Genomic DNA, 22,049 nt, shown 5'->3' on the forward strand with positions numbered 1-22,049 from the left:
CTCTAAACTGCAGGACTGGGGCCTTAGTTCAAGTGCTTCGATAGATACATAGTCATTGGACATACAATTTCTGTGTAGTCAATTGTAAACAGGTAATAATTTAACATGTCATCAATGGGCCCTTAGAAGTGAATGGCAAAACTCCCCTTGACTTCAGTGGGAGCACAACCAGAGTTTATATTAGGGACAGTCACACTAGACAGAAACTGAGTTAAAATAAAGACTAAATTCAGATTCCTCAGCAGTGCTGCTTGCCATTTTACAATACTACAGAGTGCTCACAGTAACAGAAAGAGCCTCAGAAGTCTAAGGTAACAAATGATTATAGGCAATAAAAACATGGGGAATTTTTGGAAATTAAAAGATGAAATATTCAAAGTTACAAACAAAATTGTGAGATTTTAAAAAGAATTCAGGAGACAGTGTTAAAAATACGGTGAAGTTTGTAGTTTCGTGGTTAGAGCAGGGACTGGGTTATTGTTCTTATTTCATACATTTGTGGTTGCACCCATAACTTGCTGGGAGCTTTCCAAATATTCAAGCAGGGACAGTCCCTGCTCCAAGGATCTCACAATCTGAAGACAGACAGACAAGCAGAGAGACGTTAAAGGAAGGGAAACAGCATTAGGAAAGTTACACACAAGTAAACTCTATTCACTCTGGAAGCAGCATGGGAGAAACAAGCCATTAAGCGGCACTTAGATGTGGAGAGGGTAAGAATATTACATGTAGGTTATATTCCTGACTCTGCCACTGACTTCCTGTTGGACTCTGGGTGAGTTGCTTACCTTCCCATGACTCAGTTTGCCCATTTTTTGCAATGAGAAATACAGTAATAACCATAGGCGTGTCCTGAGAGTGCTTTGGTCAAGTTATGAAGTGCAAAGAATTATCAAAGTATTGCATAAATAGCAGCTTATACCATCAATCTATGCGGTTCTGTCCCTTTAAATTGTGCTTCTGTGCTCCCTTAAAGAGTCTCACTTCGCTGCTGTTCTCCCTGGAGTGGTCCCCATCCAATGAGATCATGCCCTTTCTGCAGAGACCCATGGTGTACTTCCACACGCTCAGTTGTTCTTACACATCCCCTCTGTACAGACTTCTTTCAGGTGGAGTTATGGATATAAAAGTGATTGCACAAAAAAGGGCCCCTCCTTACTAAACAGATTTGCTGCTTTATGTATTCAGGGTCACATATGCTTCCTTTAGTAAGTAAAATACTTTATCGCCCCTTTTAGCACTGCAGAGACAATGCAGCTAAGATTCTTTTTAGCCTTACCAACAGAATTATTAAGAAAATTGATTACAAAATCTTTGTATGGGTCATGATGTACACGTCAGACAGAATCCAGCTTCCCATAGTGAGTCTGCAAGGCTGTCACAATTTGAAAAGCCATCCTTTTAAATGTAACTTGAGCAAATTTAATACAGAAGCCAGTGTGAGGCAAATATAAAACCATACAGTGACATTTTTACAGCCAACCTTCTGAAAACAACCACACTCAAAGTTGTCTTGCACTTCCCCATCTTCACAGATACCTCTTAATGCATTACTGCTCTCTCATAAAAAGCCACATATACACTTATTCACAACTATAGAGAACCACACATGTGCTCCTTGAAATACAGGTAAAATTCTGATTATCCAAACTCAATTATGCAAAATTCAGAAATGCCACCAAGAGTGGAATTTTGTTTTTCCCAAAAATCTCCATTTTCTGAATTTCCAGGAGCCATTGAAAAATTAAGGTTCATCTGCACAGAGGGCAAGATACTCATCTCCATTCTGGCCATGTTATGACAGGTAAAAGGGCTGAAGCAATGTAAAAGGATCCTAAAAGCCCTTTATCCAGCAGCAAGAGGACTGTCCCCAAGCAGGAATTGATGAAGAAAGCCATAGGCTGCCTCCCAAAGACCCACTCATAGGAGGTGTGCACTATGGAGCCGTCCTGGGAGCAGGAGAGTTGTGCTGGGTACAGGCCCACAGCACACAGTACTGTGGCCCACAGAGCAGCCCAGGGAAGCTTCTCTAACTTGAGGTATGTCTACACTGCAAAAAAAGGTGTGTTTTAACCCAAGTTAGTGAACACAGGTTAACTAACCTCAGTTAAGAACACGTTTTTTTTGCAGCGTAGACATACCCATAGAGAGGCCCTGAGGGGTCTAAATTAAACTAGGGGCCTCTCCATCCCCCAGAGCAACCCAGGATTGGAAGGGTGCGAAAGTGGCTTAAAGCCACCTCATCCTCATCCCTCCCAACTGTCTTAAAGGCACTGCATAGATTCTCACCCACACCCATAATATTTATAGCACAGCCATTCATTCTTTAGGCAGGTCTATGCTACAGCCTAAGCTGATATAACTTACGTCGCTCAGGGGTATGAACCCCCCTACTCCACAAGTGACACAAGTTTTACGCTGTCCACATCAGCGCTATGTCGGCGGGAGACGCGCTTCCACTTCTTGCCCAAGTGGAATGATTATGCCGACGGGAGAGCGCTCTCTCACTGGTGAAGACGTGCTGCAGCTGCGCCGATGTAGTGCTGTAGTGTAGACTTGCCCTGAGTCTTCCCTCACTGATCTCTTCAGACTCACTGTTCCCATTCTTATTGCTAACACTTTAATTCTTTGAAACATGATACGTTACTTTTAATTTTTTGTCCATTCAAATTAGAAGGAAAGTTCCTTTGGAAGAAGGACATTGTTTAGCAGCGTGCTTGTAAAATATATACATCTATGGTAACATACAAGAAAGAAATAATTTTAAAACGGTATGAACTAGAGAGGGACTTGAGTTGCAAGTTCAGATCTGGAACCAGCTCCCCAAAGTCTGAGGGTGTTTGGATGAAAGGTTTTGTTTTATACCAATTTTTAATATAAATATACATAGATTGCAGAGTTAGCATGAGGTTGTTTACAAGGAGCAATGATATTTAAATTCACTGTTTGCAGTGGTATAGCCATGTTGGTCCCAAGATATGAGAGACACAAAGCAGGTGAGGTAATATCTTTTATTGGAGCAACTTCTGTTGCTGAGAGAGACACACTTTTGAGCTACACCTCTTCAGAGGTATTAATTGCCCACTTCATCAGGAATGGTGTCTTGCAATGTGTTAAATCCTAATGCTTCACAATCTTTTCTACTTTGTATTTAGCTGTGACACTCTGATTACCTCTCCCAGACCTGAAGAAGAGCCCTGTAGCTTGAAAACTTGTCTCTTTGACCAACAGAAGTTGGTCTAATAAAAGACATTACCTCACCCAGTTTGTGTCTCATTTAAATTAACTGTCATGAGAGTTTGTTGTCCATTTGTTTTCTGTCACTTTTGTGAAGAGGAGTATCTTGAGCAATTATAAACATATGTATTTTAAAAGGTTGCTCCTGATTTTTTTTTTAAGCTAAAGCTTGTTGTATCACTAACCACACGGAATTCTTTTCTTATTTATCTATTTTTTAAAAGGCTTACCACGTTTACGAGCACGTCTACACAACTGGGGCTGCAGTAACATTTGTAACATGGCTGGGTTATTTAAACTCTTCATAATCTGCACTGGATTTGGTTCTGGAAGCAATCCCTTTCTATTGTTTCTCATCTGGAATTAATAGAAATACAGAAACATTACACTCAGGATTAAACAAAAGCATATTCTGTTGCCATGACTACCTCAAACAAATTTGCTGGTGCAAACCCTTTATTTATAAAACAAATAGGTTTAGATCCAGAGCTGGATATTATTTCCTTGATCTCCATGTGTCACACACCAGAGTTCAAAGATCAGTGTTCCTGCAATTTCCTTTCACCAAATATATGTAATTAACCCTTTCACTGTAAAGCTCATTAGTAACATATTCCAGCATTTCCTTTACACTGAAATTATCATGGTTGCTGCATTTTTCTCCTTCCCCTTTAGGTTTCTAGATAGGAAACAATAAGAAAAGTATAAAACTAACAGGCATAACAGCACCTCAATATTCTCATTACTTCTCTCTCAACCTTTTAAACCAGGGGTTCTTAAACTTCATTGCACCGCGACTCCCTTCTGACAACAAAAATTATTACACGACCCCAGGAGGGGGAACCGAAGCCTGACCCGAGCTGCCCCAGGTGGCAGGGCCAAAGCCTGAGCCCCACTGTCCCAGGCGGTGGGAGAGAAGGGGGAAAACCAAAGCTCAAGGGCTTCAGCCCCAGGAAGGGGGCCTGTAACCTGAGCCCTGAGTCAACAAATCTGAGTCAGTCCTGACCCACAGTTTGAGAACCGCTGTTTTAAACCATTCATTCACAGACTGAAATTATAATGTAATGTTTGTAGGATCTAAAAGGTTTCAAATACATGTTCTCTTCATGTAAATATTTCAGTATGAAATAGAAGCTCAAAAAATGTGCCCCACAGCAACCCCTGCCCCCAACTTGTCACCCTACCCCCTCACAACACAAAACACACACACTCGGCAGTTTTTTTCCTGGACAACACACATTTTCCCCACAACTCTGGAAAGGGAAAGGAGATGTAGTCCACCGTTAAGACCAATAAAATATGCCATCTTTAATAACACTAAACTCAGCTGCTCTTCTACAGAGTTGAGGTGAATAACTCTATAGAAAAGCAGCTGAGTTTACTCAGAGCTACCCAAAGTAATGAGAATATTCTGCTACAACCTTCAAGACAGCTTCATGTACCACTTACCTTCACATCCAATTTTCTAAGAAATAATCTGATATGACATGCAGGGCATAAAAGCTTCATTCTACACCAAGCATGAAACAAAGTCATTCCCACTACCCTGACATTTATTTTTAAATTACATTTACTTGTCTCATTTTAAACCGACCTATAGCTGTTAAAAAGCACTCTCTCTTGGGGTACGTCTTCACTACCCACCGTATCGGCGGGTAGCAATCGATTTATCCGGGATCGATATATCACGTCTCGTTAAGACGCGATATATCGATCCCCGAACGCACTCACCGTCGACTCCGGAACTCCATCAGAGCGAGCGGCAGTAGCGCAGTCAACGGGGGAGCCGCGGCCATCCATCCCGCGCCGTCTGGACCCCAGGTAATTCGATCCAAGATACTTCGACTTCAGCTACGCTATTCACGTAGCTGAAGTTGCGTATCTTGGATCGATCCCCCCCGCCCCCCAGTGTAGACCAGCCCTTAGTTTAGTTTTGAACTGAAACAATCTCTTACCCCTGATCCCTGCTGTTCATGTCCTTGTCTTAATTAGGAAGAAGGTTGAGTTTGCCGACTAGCTAACATGAGCTAGCCAACTCCAACCTAAACTCAACCACTTTTCTTGTGTAGATGCAGAGTAACACTTTGAACAGATTGAGTTATAACCTAAGCTCTTGGTTAGAGAAACTATCTTTTCATTTGTAAACAGAGCAATTTTGATGTGTAGTCACTGTGAGGAAATAAACATGGAACTCCACAATGTCATTTTACAGAGTCACTTGTCAGAACAGAACTACAATTAACATTTCACTGAGCCGAATAGCTTTCTTCTGTTCAAAAAAGAATTTTCACTTGGCTGAGTAATAATCTTATTAAAATACTAAGCTGATTATAAAAGCACTTATGGGATTCTCTTCCAATGGATTTTATAAATTCTTATATATGTACAACATATAATATAAACATTTAAAGTGTTTTCTCTTTGAAAATGGAAGGTCTCTTACCATACGTTGTGCTGCTATAAATGCAGCTAATGTGCTTCTTCCTGGTGCTCCAGGTGCACAGTATGATACCTGGACTCTCTTTCCTCTGATAGTCATACCATCTGTGACTTCTTGCACTTCCTCAGCCTGCTCTGCAGTCTCATACTCAATCACTGCAAAGCCACCAATATAACAGCCTTCGTCCTCAGCAAACTGAAATGGCATTTCACAGTACACTGAACACATTACAAACATTCAGCAATTATTTTAAAGCATTTTCCTCTCTCCCTGCATTGAGCATGAATTACCTGTGCAAAATCTTTAACATTCCTAAGGCAAAACTACCTTTTAATAGCATACCTAGGAGGTACACATTCCTGTCTCATGTATGTTAAATATAATATGTAAATAATATTTTGCAGATGATTACCATGTTGTGCCTACTTGACTCTCCATTGCCTTTACAGCTAATCTCATGAAGAACCTCAGCTATGAAATATATTTGACTGTTATTTATAGAGTATAAAGATACAGAATGAAATTTTGAATGTAAAGTTTTAGCACATCCCTATTTTTACATTCACTTTTATTTTCCATGGTAAGAAAATTATAATTTCTTTGATATTTGGTTTAAACAGACTTTTAAGAACTAGGGATTAGTTGGTTTGCAAGGCCACATGAAAAACAGAAGTATGGAAGCTAATGAAAGAACACATAACAATGCAGATTACTGAGATCTCATGCATTTTTTTGAGAGAATGGAGGTTGTGGTTGAATAGTGCTCAAGAAAATGTACCAGATCCATCAATCTATCTGCTAAGTATACCTAAGAGGATTAGAAAAAGGCAGGGATTACTTGTTTGACACTGTTTCATCCTTAGTGTTCATAGTGTTTTTCATCAGAGTTAATGGATTTTAAAAAAAAAAAGAGAAAAGTTGAAATTGCACCATATCCTTAGGCAGAAGTGTCCATTCCCAAAATGACTGGAATTGATCTAAGAGACACAAGGTAGGTGAGGATATCTTTTATTGGACCAACTTCTGTTGGTGAGAGAGACAAGTTTTCCAGCCAAACAGAGCTCTTCCACAGGTCTGGGAAAGGTACTTCCAGTATCACAGCAAAATGCACGGTGGAACAGACTGTTTAGCATAAGTAGTTATCACTAGTTTAGCATAAGTAGTTGTGGAGAAAATGGATAAGGAAAAGTTATTTACTTAGTCCCATAATACAAGAGCTAGGGGTCACCAAATGAAATTAATAGGCAGCAGGTTTAAAACACATAAAAGGAAGTTCTTCTTCACGCAGCGCACAGTCAACTTGTAGAACTCCTTACCTGAGGAGGTTGTGAAGGCTAGGACTATAACAGCGTTTAAAAGAGAACTGGATAAATTCATGGTGGTTAAGTCTATTAATGGCTATTAGCCAGGATGGATAAGGAACGTTGTCCCTAGCCTCTGTTTGTCAGAGGGTGGAAATGGATGGCAGGAGAGAGATCACTTGATCATTGCCTGTTAGGTTCACTCCCTCTGTGGCACCTGGCATTGGCCACTGTCGGTAGACAGGATACTGGGCTAGATGGACCTTTGGTCTGACCTGGTATGGCCGTTCTTATGTTCTTATATACATATTGTAAAGGACCATTCAAGGTACAGTGGCAGTCACAGGACAAAAAGAGGTGGGTTACAAATTGTTGTAATAAGATAAATCCAGAGTCCAGAAGTTGGTCCAATAAAAGGTATTACCTCACCCACCTTTTCTCTCTAATATCCTGGGACTGACATGGCTACAACTACACTTAATACAACAATGAAATTGATATAAAGTTATATCAATATATATAGATGAGAGTCCTGATGTGGAAAAGGGACAGCCCCCTTTAAATCTGATTAGAAAAACAACATCTAATTCTCAGCTGTTTAGTCTTGAAAGTAATTAGGCCTATAACAGGAATTTGTTTACAGCCTCTTCATGATTCTGAAGTAGAGGAAGACAGGTTAGCACTAACAGCTTCTATATAGCATCTTAGAATTAACCTTCAAAAACTCTTATAAGAGGTCTGGGAAAATTCAAGGACTCATCTACAATGGGTTTGATTTTACACCAAGGTAGCTGCACCAGTACAAATCATTAGTATAGATATGCTGTACTTTAGTAAAAAATGGCTTACACCAATGCAGCTTACTTTGGCTTCAAACCTGGGCAAAGAAAACTGCTTCAACCTGCAAAGATGCAGCTGCCAGTATTTGTGTAAATATATAAGGAAATTAAACTTTCCAAATAAGAAAATGCTTAAGAAAAATCCCTCAAAACTAAACACCAGTGAATACTTTCTAGGGAAAACTGAAAGGTGAAGCAGAAAAAGATAGGGCAGTTGCCTTCTTCTCTCTAATGCAAGCAAAAAAGTGGTTAGATAATAACATTTTTGTAGGTGAACACACAGGGTACATAGGTATTTTTAGGAACTGTGTATAAACATCTGGAATCAGCTTTTACTGAAAGAATAATCTGTATTTCCAACACATAAGGAGGCAATGGAGAAAGAATGCCTTAAAGAAGAGTAAAGATAAGATTAAAAGGAAAGAAATACAGAAAAAGAAAAGAGTTCCCAAGCAGAATTCTCCACTGTCTTCAAGACACATTAGATTTACATGATGAAATATGTCAGTTAGTAGCAGAACTAATATATCCCTGAAGAGGGGTAATACACGACTATGTAAAAGAAGCCATAGTAAAAGAAATCAGGATTCTTTCTCAGATACACCTCTTCTTAGCCAAAATTCAGAACTAGTGTTCCATCCTTATTCTCCTTTTACACTGTCAACCATGCTCCTCTTGAAATTTTCTCCTCCTTTGGCTTTGCTGATTTCGTCCTCTCCGGGTTCTCTGAGCACCTCTTTAATTGCTCTTTCAGCATGTCCTTTGGATAATCTTCCTCATCCCCCCTCTAACTTTCTGTGGGGGTTTCATAGGGATCCATCCTTAGTTTCCTTCTCTATACACACCTTATATAAGGGTAATCTCATCTGCAAACACAAATTCAATTACCATCTCTACGCTGACTACTCACAGCTCTCCCTCTTTAATCCAGACCTGTCTCCTTCTGTTCAAACTAAAATCTCACCCTCTCTCTAACATCTCCTTGTGGATGTCTAGTCATCAGCTCAAGCTCAACATGGCTAAAACACAGCTTTTAATCTTCTCCCCCAACCCCCACTACCTCCTTTCTTAATCACTGTGGACAACATTGCCATCCTGCCTGTCACTCACACCTGTAATCTGCCACATGGACCTTTCTCTAGGACCTCACATCCAGGCTGTTTAAAACTTGCCATTTCTTTCCTCATCAAATCTCTAAGACATGGCCTGTCCAGTCCATTCACACGACTAAAACTCTTATCCAGGCTCTCATCATCGCATCTCAGTTACTGCAACATCCTTCTCTCTGACCTTGACAAATGCAATCTTGCCCCTGTAATATCCATTCCAAACGCTACTGCAAAGCTCATGTTCCTAGCCCGTCACTTTGACTGTGTCCTCCTCTCTGCATTCTTCCATTGGGGTCCTCCTTCCCTATTGTATCAAACGTAAGCTACCTCTCTTCACTTCAAGGCCCTTAATGGCCAACCCCTGCCCTGGCTATCATCTCCGGGCTTGTCTAATAATAGACTGTAGAGGGCGCCAAAGCAATGCCTCTATCTGCCCTGTATAGATGAGGTTGGAGCGAACTAAAAGGTTCGCATTAACATAGTCCTGTTTGAAAAAGGACTACTTTAATTCAAGCTATGACCTTTTAGTTCGTGCCAGCAGTGTCCCCACAGGGCAGTTAGAGCACAAAACTTTGATGTGTGATTAAAGGTGCAAGAAAAATGCACTTTTTAACTACCTCAAACTGCATAGTTAACATGGTTTTATGGAAAATAAGTCTTGTCAAACAAACCTGATTTCATTCTTTCATAAGATTACAAGTTTGATTGATAAAGGCAACTGCGCAGATGTAACTTACTTCACTTTTGTAAGACATTTGACTTAGTACTGCATGACATTCTGATTAAAAAATTAGCATTATACAATATCATCAGAGCACAAATTAAATGGATTAAGAACTGGTTAACTAACACATCTCAAAAAGTAGGTGTCCATGAGGAATCATCATTGAATGGTGGTGTTTCTATTGGCATTCTGCAGGGATTGGTCCTAGGTTCAATGTTGTTGAACACTTCCAACAATGATCAGGAAGTAAATATATAATCACTAGTGAGAAAATTTGCAGATGACACAAAGACTGGTGGAATGGTAGATGAAGATGAAGATAAGGCAGTCAGGCAGAGCTATCTAGATTGCTCAGCAACCAGAAGTCATTCAAACAAAATACAGCCAAATGCAAAATTACAGAATTAGGAACAAGGAATGCAGGCCATATCTACAGAACCAAGCACCATATCCTGAAAAGCAGTGACTCCGAAAAGGATTCAGGGGTAATAGTGGACAAGTAATAGAACATGAGCTCCCATTGTGATGACATGGCAAAGAGAGCTAATGTGATCTTTGAAGGTCTAAACAGGGGATCAGTGAGTACAAGTAGGGAGGTGATTTTTCCTCTGTATACAGCATTGGTGAGACCAGTACTGAAACATTGCCAGAGGATTCAGGGGGTCTGGGGTCTTCGGCGGCAGGGGTCCCCCGCCGCCGAATTGCCGCCAAAGACCTGGCACTTAGGTGGCGGGTCCCGGGGCGGAAGGACCCCCCGCCGCGGGTCTTCAGGGCACTTCGGTGGCGGGTCCCGGGGCGGAAGGACCCCCCTGCCGCCGAAGACCCAGAGCGGAAGAACTCTCGTGGGGACCTCTGCGGGGCCCGGGGCAAATTGCCCCACTTGCCACCCCCCGCCCTCCGGGCAGCCCTGAACACTGTGTATAGCTCTGTCCACATTTTAAAACCGATATTGAAAAATTGGACAGGGTGCAAAAAAGAGCCACAAAAATTATCCTAGAGCGGGAGACTTAATAATGCTCTCTCTTTAGCTTATCAAAAAGAAGAGTGAGAAGTGAATTGATTACAGCGTACCAGAACCTTCACATGGAGAAAAACAGCAGGTACTAAAGGGTCTTTAATCTACTGAGAAAAGCAAAACAAGAACCAATGGCTGGAAGCTGAAACCAAACAAATTCATATTAGAAGTTAGGTACAATTTTTTAACAGTGATAGTGATGAACCACTGGAGCAAACTACCAAGGAAAGCGATGGATTCTCCATCTCTTGATGTCTTCAAATCAAGACTGGATGCCTTTAGCCAAACACAAGTTATTGGGCTCAAAACAGAGGAACTGGGTGAAATGTAATGGCCTTTGATATATAGGAGGTGAGACTAGATGCTTTAATGGTCCCTTCTATCTTTATACTCTAGGAATCACTCTACCCACTAAGAATCCATCACCACCAAGAATACTAAAAATCCAAATCTTTGAGCAGCTTTCCAAGAGATATTTAAAAATAAACAAACACCCACAACCACCCATGACTTCAATAAAAGGTTTCATTCTGTTTCCCCTCCTAGTTACACTGGTCTGAGATGCTTAATAAACGTTAGGTCATGGACCACTGACCAGTTTAGGGTCCAATATCTTGGCAGCCATCAGTGCTAGGAAGAAAGCCTTTATACAATTGGAGAGCTGTAAGACTCACTTTTCCAATAGATATAGCACTTACTTCTTGTGCTGGCACATCAGAAATTATTAGGTCCTGAACATGTAACTTTATGACTTATGGAAAAACTATTTTAGAGGTTTCTAAGCTGTAGTAAATGTATTTTAATCTCTCTAAGTGCTCTATAGTTAGACTCAAGATATTAATAAACTGGATTTATGATTGAGGAATACAAAAAATATTACCAATAAGAATTATTTACAAAGTTCTTTAAAACATTGCTGAAATAATGCTTCCATAAAATACATGGAGAAGGAATGTATAATAAACGTTTTATTGGCACTCAGCTGGGATGACCTCCTGCATAACTCCCCAGTGACTTATGCTGGTTATTCCAAACACATGGCAATAAAACATTTATACCACATCATATATTATGATGTATATGTGACGTGTCATTCCGCATTCTTTATGAAAATATGCTTATGATATGAATATGACATAACTGAGATATACTTTATGCAAGATGGCTCATGTGAGATCATTGGAAAGGTTATGATTTACTGAATATGATTATCCTATTTGTATGCATGTATCATTTCTGCATCTGAAATTAGGAATATTGACTATGTATCTATATTTCAACTATGTTACTTTGGGTGACGCCCTCTGCTAACACTTAAGGTACATTAATGAAAAAGCTGATGGCCCATCAGCAAGAGACAATGGACTGTAAAAAAAGAGCTTAGTCTTCCTGTGAATCTGTGGGTCAGCCTGTGAAGAATGGCTACAGGGGCCCTACAGAGGCACCTGACCATGTCACCTGATACTGGAAGCCATCTTGAATGCTGTACTTTTCCACGAGAAGCTGGGGGGGGAAAACGTCAAACTAGGAAACAAAGGACTCATGGATTATGCAAATCCTATTTAAGGGTAGGAAGTGAGATAATCCAGGAGGTCAGTTCTACCCTGCTACCTCACCCAAGATAATTACTGGAAACAATTAAGACTGAACTGGGGGAAAGAACTGGGCCCTGGCTGGAAGGGCGTCTGTGAAAAAGATTATTAGAACCACATTTAGGGTGAGAACTTGCATGTAACTGGTTTCTTCAGTGTATTAAGCTTAGTTTGCGTGCTCTATTTTGTTTTCTTAATAATCTGCCTTGTTCTGTCTGCTACCTCCTTAACTACTTAAAATACACCTGTTATAGTTAATACATTTATTTCTGGTTACAATATAACCCAGTTTATGTGATTTCTAATGGGGGGGGGCGATAAGTTGTGTACACCCTCCTTCACATAGAGGGAAGAGGCGAATTTCATATAATTTGGGGTTTGTACTCCAAGGGGGGGTGGACATCTGGGTGCTGTGGCAAGCCCCTTAAGCTGAGTCTTCCCAGAGTGGATCTGTGTCTCTCTGTGCAGCTGGGTGTGGCCCTGCCTGTGTGCTTGGCTGGAAAAGGCTGGGGAGCCTAACCCAGCAAGGCCACGTAAAGGGAACCCAGGCTGGCAGAATAGTCTGACTCAGTGGCGTCCCAGCACACCAGTGACACCCCAGGGGGTTTAGCCCATCACAGTATACACATAATCACCCACTAGGTTTCCCAAATTAAGCCACTCACTAGTCTAGTTACATAAAAAGCAAAGCAGTGGGTAGGCATGCAATAAAATACGTAAACACAAAGCTATATACATCTCTATATTCAGCTTCCAAAAGACACCAATTCATAGGAGACCTACCTGGCAGAACACAGGTTTATACTTAAATGAGAACATTTGCATCAGTTCCTCTGAATCAGTGTAGTCATTGGGGAGTTTATCTACACAAAGGCACTTAGAATGAACAAGCTCGGTAGTCAACTGATTAACATCCATCCACTGTGCAAAGAGGGTGTTTTCACCTAATTGCTTTCCCAGGAGTTCCATTCTAGCCTTTGCAGCAGAGTCCTTTTTCATGTATTCCACAAACCCGTAGCCCTTGGAATGGCCGGTAACTTCATTATAGACCAAAAAACATCTCTCAACATTGCCATATGCACACACTAGTTCCTCAAACTGTTGTAATGAAAATGAGGTGGGCAAATTGGTAACGCATAGCAAAGCATCTGTTGGTTGGAGCTGCACTGATATTTCTTTTCCACGAAGAGAATACTGGTGAAACATCCGGATTGCGTTTTGAGCCTGCTCTCCATTCTGCAGAGTAACAAACGCTGTAAGAGAACAAAGAAAGTTGGTGGAAGAAACAAGCTCTCAAGCTTACACAATGCTCTTCTTCAGGTCTGATGGGGATGACAGACTGAAAGGTGCACATTTCTGAGTCTTTAGAGGCAGAGGCAAAGATGCAGACAATTCAGATCTGCACGTTAAATTGCCATTTAAAATACAGATGCTAAATTCACCAAGCTACAGTAACCACCGTTATTAATACTGACGCTTGAATTCAAAGTGGCATAGTTATTAAAATGAGTTGGTCCATTATGACAATGAATAAATCACCATTTTTCTAGGCCAGTGGTTCTCAACCAGGGATGTCTTCCAGGGGTACATCAACTCAGCTAGGTATTTGCCTAGTTTTACAACAGGCTACATAAAAAGCACTCGCGAAGTTAGTAAAAAGTAAAATTGCATACAGACAATGACTTGTTTATACTGCTTTATATACTATACACTGAAATGTAAGTACAATATTTCTATTCCAATTGATCTATGACAAAAATGTGAAAGTAAGCAATTTTTCAGTAATAGTGTGCTGTGACACTTTTGTATTTTTATGTCTGATTTTGTAAGCAAGTAGTTTTAAAGTGAGGTGTAACTTGGGGGTAACGCAACACAAATCAAACTCCTGAAAGGGAGTACTGTAGTCTGGAAAAGTTGAGAGCCACTGTTCTAGGCCACTTTTTGAGTTAGGAGGAAAAGGAAAGTGCCATATATCAGTGTTGTCTCTAAAATTACTCTTCAATGCACAACATATGACACTACACATGCCTGTTTATCCAAACTTTTAGCCACCAATCTTTTGGCATATATTGTTCTTGCTGTGAATACTGTTTTTATGTCCTGTAGCACTTCAGAATGTGAGTTTTCCATAATGAACTTAATCAAAACAAACCCACACAGCAAGGCACATCGAAGACCTGCTGCAGATACAGCTGAATTGCTCAAGTGTAGATGCTTTCCAGGCCCACAAAGCTATTGTTTAATGGAGAACAGAATATATTCATGGACACAGTCAGACTGAGCACTCAAAGGCATGATCAGATCTAGATTTCAGATTTAATGGGCATTTTGGATAATATCTCAGTATGCAAATTTTTGTTTGAATTTAAAATGAAGTGTGACAATCTCAGAAAAACAGCTAGTGGTATATTAATTTGTGTTAAAGGGAGGGCTAAGAGTAAACATAAGACTAGTGAGATTGACACTAAAAACGAGAATAAAAATGAGAATCTCTGCCACAGTGGTCCAAAGGCAAAAATAGATAAATGTCTGTAGGCAATCACAGCAGAAACAATATCTGTTTTTATTTGTATGAGACCACAACCTGAAAACTGGGACAACCATGTTTTCTTATCATACAACAACATTTAAGGTCTCAGCTGCCAAACAACAAGGAATGAGGATTCTTCTTCCCCAGTCTTTTTTTATTTTATCTTGAATGAAAGATTAGTTTTAAAAAAAAAAAAAAAAAAAAAAAAGCCGTATTATTTGCTATTCTGAAGTTTAAATAGCATGGAATTCACTGCTATAAATCATATGTTCCATTGCTGTTACTTAGAGAACATTTTTTTCACAGCAGTATTGGCAACACTCTCTCTTCTAATGAATTATCATACTGCAGCTTTGGGCAAATTTGTTGCCAAGTGTACCATATTTTTTTTTTTTTGGCTGATGTATCACATTTCAATAGAAACCTTTCCTGAAATTCAACTCCAGGAAGCTCTGGTTGCAAGATTACTGTTTAAAACAGAAAACATCTTTTCCAGATAACCTATTCATCATCTGTTTCTAACAACAGTGCACAGGCAGACAGAAACTGAATAGTAAGATGACACTATTCAGAAGCAGACATGCTAACATTTTCTTTCATTCTTGAATAATCAGAGGTTAAAACTGTCTAAAGTAGGATTTATAAATAAAATATAAACATCCACATAGTATATTTTAAAGTAAAGTTTGAATCATGCTGTAGCTGTGAATGTCTTATATCAGTTTATAAAGCCAACAGAACAGAGCACAAATCTTACCGACAAACATTATAACATCTAAGGTCTCAGTTCTGCTCTCCTGTGCAAGGTATAAGTTGCCAGGTATCCTGTACACAATCACCCAGTGTGTGTGTGTACACACACACACACACCATAGCTGATTTTACAAACTGTAACAATTCAAAAGATATGGTGATATACAGATGAAAACGACAAATAAAGAAGAGGTCAGTTATATTCTGAAACACACAGCATGGCTAAACTAGACTATTGCACAGCCCAACATTTATGGCTTATTTCTAGAAGGATGATATTTGGTATTTTAGGAATAATAGCAAAGAAAGCATAGACAAATGGAGTTAGATTCTGTGGAAATCAACAATAGTTTGAGAGAGCAAAATATTGTTCAATTGTTTTCTGTTCAATTGATAATTCTTCTGTGATCTGATTGAACAAACAAATTTAAAACTGCACAGAAAGTAATTTAATGTAAAGTAATATAAAGAAAAAACAAGGGGGAAAATTGAAGATAAATTGTCATTATAGTTTTCACTCAGAGGAGGAAGGATCTTACAGGACAGATTTTATGATTTAAACCGTTGTATAGCTCCACAGAACTCCATTTATCTGAATTAAACTGAGAATATTTAATTTATCTGGACAAAAAGGATTTTAAACAAATGGGATTTTTTCCATACAAATAATGCACATGTTGGCATTTAACTCAATTTTGAATAATGGGGTTGGTGGTGGTGGTGGTGGGGGGATAATAATGGTTTAGAGGAAGAAGGTTCTATTGTGTTTACTTCAGTGTGTCAATAACCATTTAGACAGTTGCACAATTAAAGGTGAGTAGAGGTAAAACCCTACGGATGTTAAAAACTACTAGCTGATTCTGCAAGCCAAAGTTACTGACATGAGCAAAATAATCTGCAATATACGAAACCTGAGCCTGAAAGAGTCAAGTAACCCAGAAAGAGCTTCAAAAACTTTGTAAGGTGCATATTAGGATTCTGAGACACTAGGAGCTTTTTAAATGGAAGTTACAAGTGCTTCTTGAAGCACAAAATAAAGTGATTTATCCCTCAAAAAAACAAAAAAAATTAGATAATGACCTTCAAGGGCCAAAATTTTCTAAGAGGTATGTGATAAGATGCACAGGGACCCACATGATAATGCGTGCACATAAGAGTGTTCACATATGCAAATACTATTCATATGAGCAAAGGTAAGTTTTTATGGATGTACCTGCCTTTAAAAATAGCCTTTTCTGAAATGCTGGAGTAGTTTTTGTAGGGGGAAACTAATCAGATTGATTCTTACATACATTAAGCTCACTTATATCTCACTGCAGTGGTCATCTTCTAAACAGTAAGATAAGAGCTATCGTTTCAAAAATGCCATATTACAAGCCCCAAGAGAGCTATTAAAGAAGACCTCTGTATAGCTTGAAAGCTGGTCTCTTTCACCAACAGAAGTTGGTCCAATAAAATATATTACCTCACCCACCTTGTCTCTCGGATATTATCTAGGTAGATGTGGAGTGAAATGCTTTATCTTTGAGGATCTGTGGTAAGATTATAAGAGAAGATGTAATAGAATATCAGGGTTGGAAGGGACCTCAGGATGTCATCTAGTCCAACCCCCTGGCTCAAAACAGGACCAATCCCCAGGCAGATTTTTACCCCAGTTCCCTAAATGGCCCCCTCAAGGATTGAACTCACAACTCTGGGGTTAGCAGGCCAATGCTCAAACCACTGAGCTATCCCTCCCCCACAAACAGAAGTATTTATACCGGTTGTAGCACATTATTTTTTCAAGTCCTATTTATATATGGAAATTTATATATGGAAGGGACGGTCAAGTCCAGCACCCTGCTTTCACTAGCAGGACCAAGTACTGATTTTGCCCCAGATCTGTAAGTGGTCCCCTCAAGGATTGAACTCACAACCCTGGGTATAACAGGCCAATGCTCAAGTCACTGAGCTATGGCCAGGATCTCCCCTCAATGAAAAGGGGAAAAATCAATGTCACCCAGTCCCAACTTCCTCACTACAAAAGTGTCAAAGGTGAATATACATATTGTGCATGTGCCCACTCTGAAAACATGAGTTGGTCTCTTTCCTTTGTGCAAGAAAAAAAACCCAATTAAATGGTAAGAAATAATATGAGTGCTCATATCCCTGCCCACACAAGTGGGTAAGGTTTTCCCTTCCAGTAGAGGGATGAAGGAACAAGAGTTGTGAGGCCAGCCCCCAATAAGGAACTGACTGCTACTCCTCCACTTAAACTTTAGTAAGAATTTCAGTCAAAGAAAAAAAAAATTCAGCAACTAAAACTAATTAGAACAGCGTTTCTCAAATGTGGCCACCAGGGGCTTTTCTTGTGGCCACAGCCTCCTGGGCAGTGACGGAGGCGCAAAGCAGTACCTCTCCCCCCCAGGGCCACCAGAAGGGGTTGTGCCCTCCCCACATCCGGAGCCACAAACGCCAGAAGAGCATGCAGCCAATGAGTTTCCCACCTTCCCAGGGGTAGTGAGGCTCGGGCTCCAGCCTGGGGCGGCGGGTGACAGGCTCCAGTCATGGGACTTTGGGCCCTAGCCCTGGATCCCAGCCACATGCTAGCTGTGGGCTCAACCTCACCATTGTCCCTGGCCCCTGCAGCCTGGAATCCCTAAACCTAGACCTGGGCTCACCGCCCCCGGCCCCCACTGTCTCCCTACCCACCTCCCCATCCAGGGCTTAATTTGTACCCTGGCTTGCCAGAGCTGAGTAAGTCTGCTGTGAAAATTGATATTTGTATGGTTGTTAATATCACTTTTCACAGCCTCCTAGCTAGCTAGGAAGTCTGCTATGAAAAGTGATATTAACAACCATACAAATATTACTTTTTGCAGCAGCAGACTTACTAGCTAGCAAGTCTTTTTAAAAAAAGGCAAACAAAAACAAAAGACACAACAACAAGAAAAGACAAGAATGTGCAAAGCACCTTATTTGTGTTTCTATTCTGTGTAGATCCAGTAAAGAATAGAGAATTATACATTATTTTTATTATTGAGTCTGCAAAAAAAAAAAACCCTACATAAATAAATTATAATGATTTGAACATGTATATGTGCATATTTATTTGTTGTTCCTAAAGTTAATTAAGTATTTTAAGAAAAATTGTCATAGCGGCCACCAGCAAGAGTTGGTGGCTGCACTCTGAGGCCACCAAAAATTTTATTGTGAGAACCTCTGAACTAGAATATCCAACTGCAGAAGTCCAGAGGAAAAATATTTCTTCTGATTGGTAATTCTGGGCTGACATAAGATTTGGAGGAACCAGAGTAAATGTTAAGATTAATGCCCTCCTCCTATGGCAGCTTCAACCAGTAGGATTTCAAAACAATACCTAGAAAATAAAACACTGAAATAGACAGGATACTGATACATAGCAGCCTGCAGCACTTGTTCCCAAACTTGGCAATTTTCAGGTTGTGCAAACAAGCAAATCATTAGGAGACTGCTGCACAAACACACCATACTTGCTAAGGGCAGCAGCCAGAAACACCATTACCTTGGCAAAGATGCCTGGGAGACATATAGCAAGGCCAAAACTGACATGGCTTTCAAGATGAAGATGACCCTTAAAAGCTTGATAATTCTCTTCAGTTCCAAAACAAGGCAAAAACCTCCACAGACTTCAGAAATGATTAAGTAAATAGAGTATATCTGTTCTCTGTCTTATATTACCTGGAATCCCTAAACCTAGACCTGGAATAACTCCTCTTTTACAGAGTTATCCTGGCAGGCAGGGCTTGTCCTAGCAGAGACCAATGGATCAGTCTTTCACAAGTGGATTAAGCAGTTTAGCTAGACCCATCCAAAAGGTGCATTACTTAAGGGGTCATAAATATAGATTCACAGATAATGGGCCCAATCTACCTCCCACTGAAGTCAATATGAGGCTTTCCAATATGAGTTGGAAACGGCCACAATTTATGCAGCCAAAGAACAAGTCTAGGAATAGTTAAAGTAGTGGGCAGACACAATCTTCATATGTGGCAAAGAAGTTGACTACTAGTTCTATCAAAGAATGCAAATGTGTTACCAGGAAACATACAATCTTAAGTACTGGAATATTCTAAATTCTTACCTGTTCTTTTATTTCTGTCCACATAACAATACTTTAATTCATAATCTTTGAATAGTTCATGGATTTCCTAGAAAAGACAAACATCACAAAAAGTAATCCATCAAATCAAAAACAAAACAAAAATGAAATTCAGCACAATTTTCCAGTTATGTTACATTGAAACATTCCCAACAAACAAGTAGTTACACCTTAGACATATTATCAAAGATTTGTTTATAAAGGAGTTGAGTCACAATACTGGAGCAGTATCTTATCCCATATGAGAGAACCAAGTTCAATAAAAAGCGACAAAGAGTCCTGTGGCACCTTATAGACTAACAGACATATTAGAACATAAGCTTTTGTGGGTGAATACCCACTTCGTCAGATGACTGAAGTGGTATTCATCCACGAAAGCTTATGCTCCAATACGTCTGTTAGTCTGTAAGGTGCCACAGGACTCTTTGTCGCTTTTTACAGATCCAGACTAACACGGTAACCCCTCTGATACAAGTTCAATAAAGTAATTCTCCACGTTTCAGTCTCTGACAGTAGGCAAAGCAAAGGTGTGACATGACGACTCCATTTTTATAAAGAAAAAGGACATAACAGTTAAAGAAAACTAACATGAAAATCTTTTCTGATAGAATGAGGAAGAACCCATTTACTCTCTCAGTGAACTCTCTTACTCTGAAACCCTCCTTACTGGTCTTGTTTACATTAGAAAATTACATTATATTAGAGCACAACCTCTAGGAATCATAAGTAACATGATATAAAAGATATACACAGAGACCAAATGAAGATAACATCACAATAGCAAGCTGTGGTGAACCCTAGGGTTAATTATGAGAGTCACCCTCTACACTGAGTTGTTTTCATCTCATTATTTCCTACAACTCCTCAATCTCCTGTTCTAACACAGTGTAATTTCTCAGTGTAGAATGCAGTGGCAGTGGAAGCCCCAAATTGCTCGAGTGCAATTCAGTGGACTTTTACTATTCTTGTGGTGAATATTCCCTCCACTATAATTGACTTTTACTCTGAAAATCCTCCTTGGAATGCAGCCAGTATCAAATTGCTTAAATGCAATTCAGTGGACTTTTACTCCTCTTGTGGTGAATATTCCCTCCATTATAATTGAGTTCTACTCTGAAAATACTCCTTGGAATGCAGCCAGTATCAACAGGTGTTCTATGCTACATTCCAAGCGGATTATCATGTCCCCTTCCTTCACTACTCTGCCCAAGTTGAGGAGGAGGGGAAGGAAGTAGCCACTATCCTCCCATGTGGGAGGAAGCTGGGGGAGGAAGTAGTAGTAAGTGTGAATCCCTGGTTCCCAAACTTGTACATCTGTTTGCCACTATAAGTGAAGATGTGGTCTTTCACAAATGTGTGCCACACACAAAACACTAACCAGTGTCCCTTCCACTGCAGTGGGTAAAGAAAGGACCAGTCTACCTGTCTGAAGGTGAAAGAAGTGACATGAACATACTGAATCTTTTTGTCAGGTAAACATTCTAGTGTTATAATGAAACTCCATACAACTGAGCAAAATAATCGACAGAAGTCATTATAAGAGGGTTCCATTCTACATGATTTCCAGTAGCACAGCACACACTCATTTTGCCAGTCTGCTAATTCAATATACATGGTTTACAGATTAATGGGTTTCATCTCAGCAGGATCGAGTGTATTCTTTTAGTCAAACCAGTCTCGCATTTCACTGGTTAACAGCTGTCAAATGCTATATTAATAAAATATGACACTGCTCCTCTGACACTCAACCATCCCATACTCAGATGTGATGTGAATGTGGCTTTTAAACAACAAAATACACAAGGAGCAGTCCAAAGATTTAGAACCTGTAGGTTATTTGAACGTAGCCCAGAAGAGTACACTCTCTTCAACAGAGTTGTGATGCTAGACTCTCATCCATGAGAAGCAGATTGGTGGAGGATGCAGTTTTCTTTGCACTTCCTAGGAACTAGAGAGTAATGTTGCAGAATCCAAGGAAGTTATTAGCTGTTCCACTTACACAATGTGTCAGGTCTACAGCTCTTATCTGTTTCATCTTTAACAAAAATAATGCAATCGGATTTACCAAAGTTTTACTATGTGATGTAGTAACAGCAAAATATTAGTCCAAATGCACAATGATGTTGTTTTGTGAAAACCATTTCTGAACCAAATCTTCATTCAGCAACAATAATCTGCAATCTTGCTGGAAATTTAATTGAGAGTGAAAATAGAATGTGATAAATCATCTTCTTGGTGATGATTAAATTGAGATGAGCGCATGAATGAATTTTAAAAGAAAGAGAGAGTACTTTTTTAAAAAGTAAAGCAATTTTAAAGAACACTCTCAAGATTTTGTTCATAATTAAAAAAAAAATCATTTGCAACAATACTATGAAACCTTGAGGCT

General features: G+C 39.7%; 1 protein-coding gene across 2 annotated transcripts in view; it reads right to left on the minus strand.

Moving 5' to 3' along the window:
• The window catches only part of RAVER2 (ribonucleoprotein, PTB binding 2), a 40,750-nt gene extending 21,042 nt beyond the window's left edge, over positions 1 to 19,708 (minus strand). For both annotated transcript variants that reach the window (XM_034779925.1, XM_034779924.1), the window contains exons 1-4: positions 19,643 to 19,708; positions 13,041 to 13,510; positions 5,681 to 5,872; positions 3,468 to 3,594 (exon numbers count right to left, since the gene is read on the minus strand). In XM_034779925.1, coding sequence (XP_034635816.1) covers positions 3,468 to 3,594; positions 5,681 to 5,872; positions 13,041 to 13,463 — 742 coding nt within the window. In that variant the 5' untranslated portion in view covers positions 13,464 to 13,510; positions 19,643 to 19,708. The remainder of the gene's footprint in view (positions 1 to 3,467; positions 3,595 to 5,680; positions 5,873 to 13,040; positions 13,511 to 19,642) is intronic.
• Positions 19,709 to 22,049: the final 2,341 nt, after the last annotated feature.

Source organism: Trachemys scripta, chromosome 8 (genome assembly GCF_013100865.1).
Source record: "Trachemys scripta elegans isolate TJP31775 chromosome 8, CAS_Tse_1.0, whole genome shotgun sequence".
NCBI classification, from domain to species: Eukaryota; Metazoa; Chordata; order Testudines; family Emydidae; genus Trachemys; species Trachemys scripta.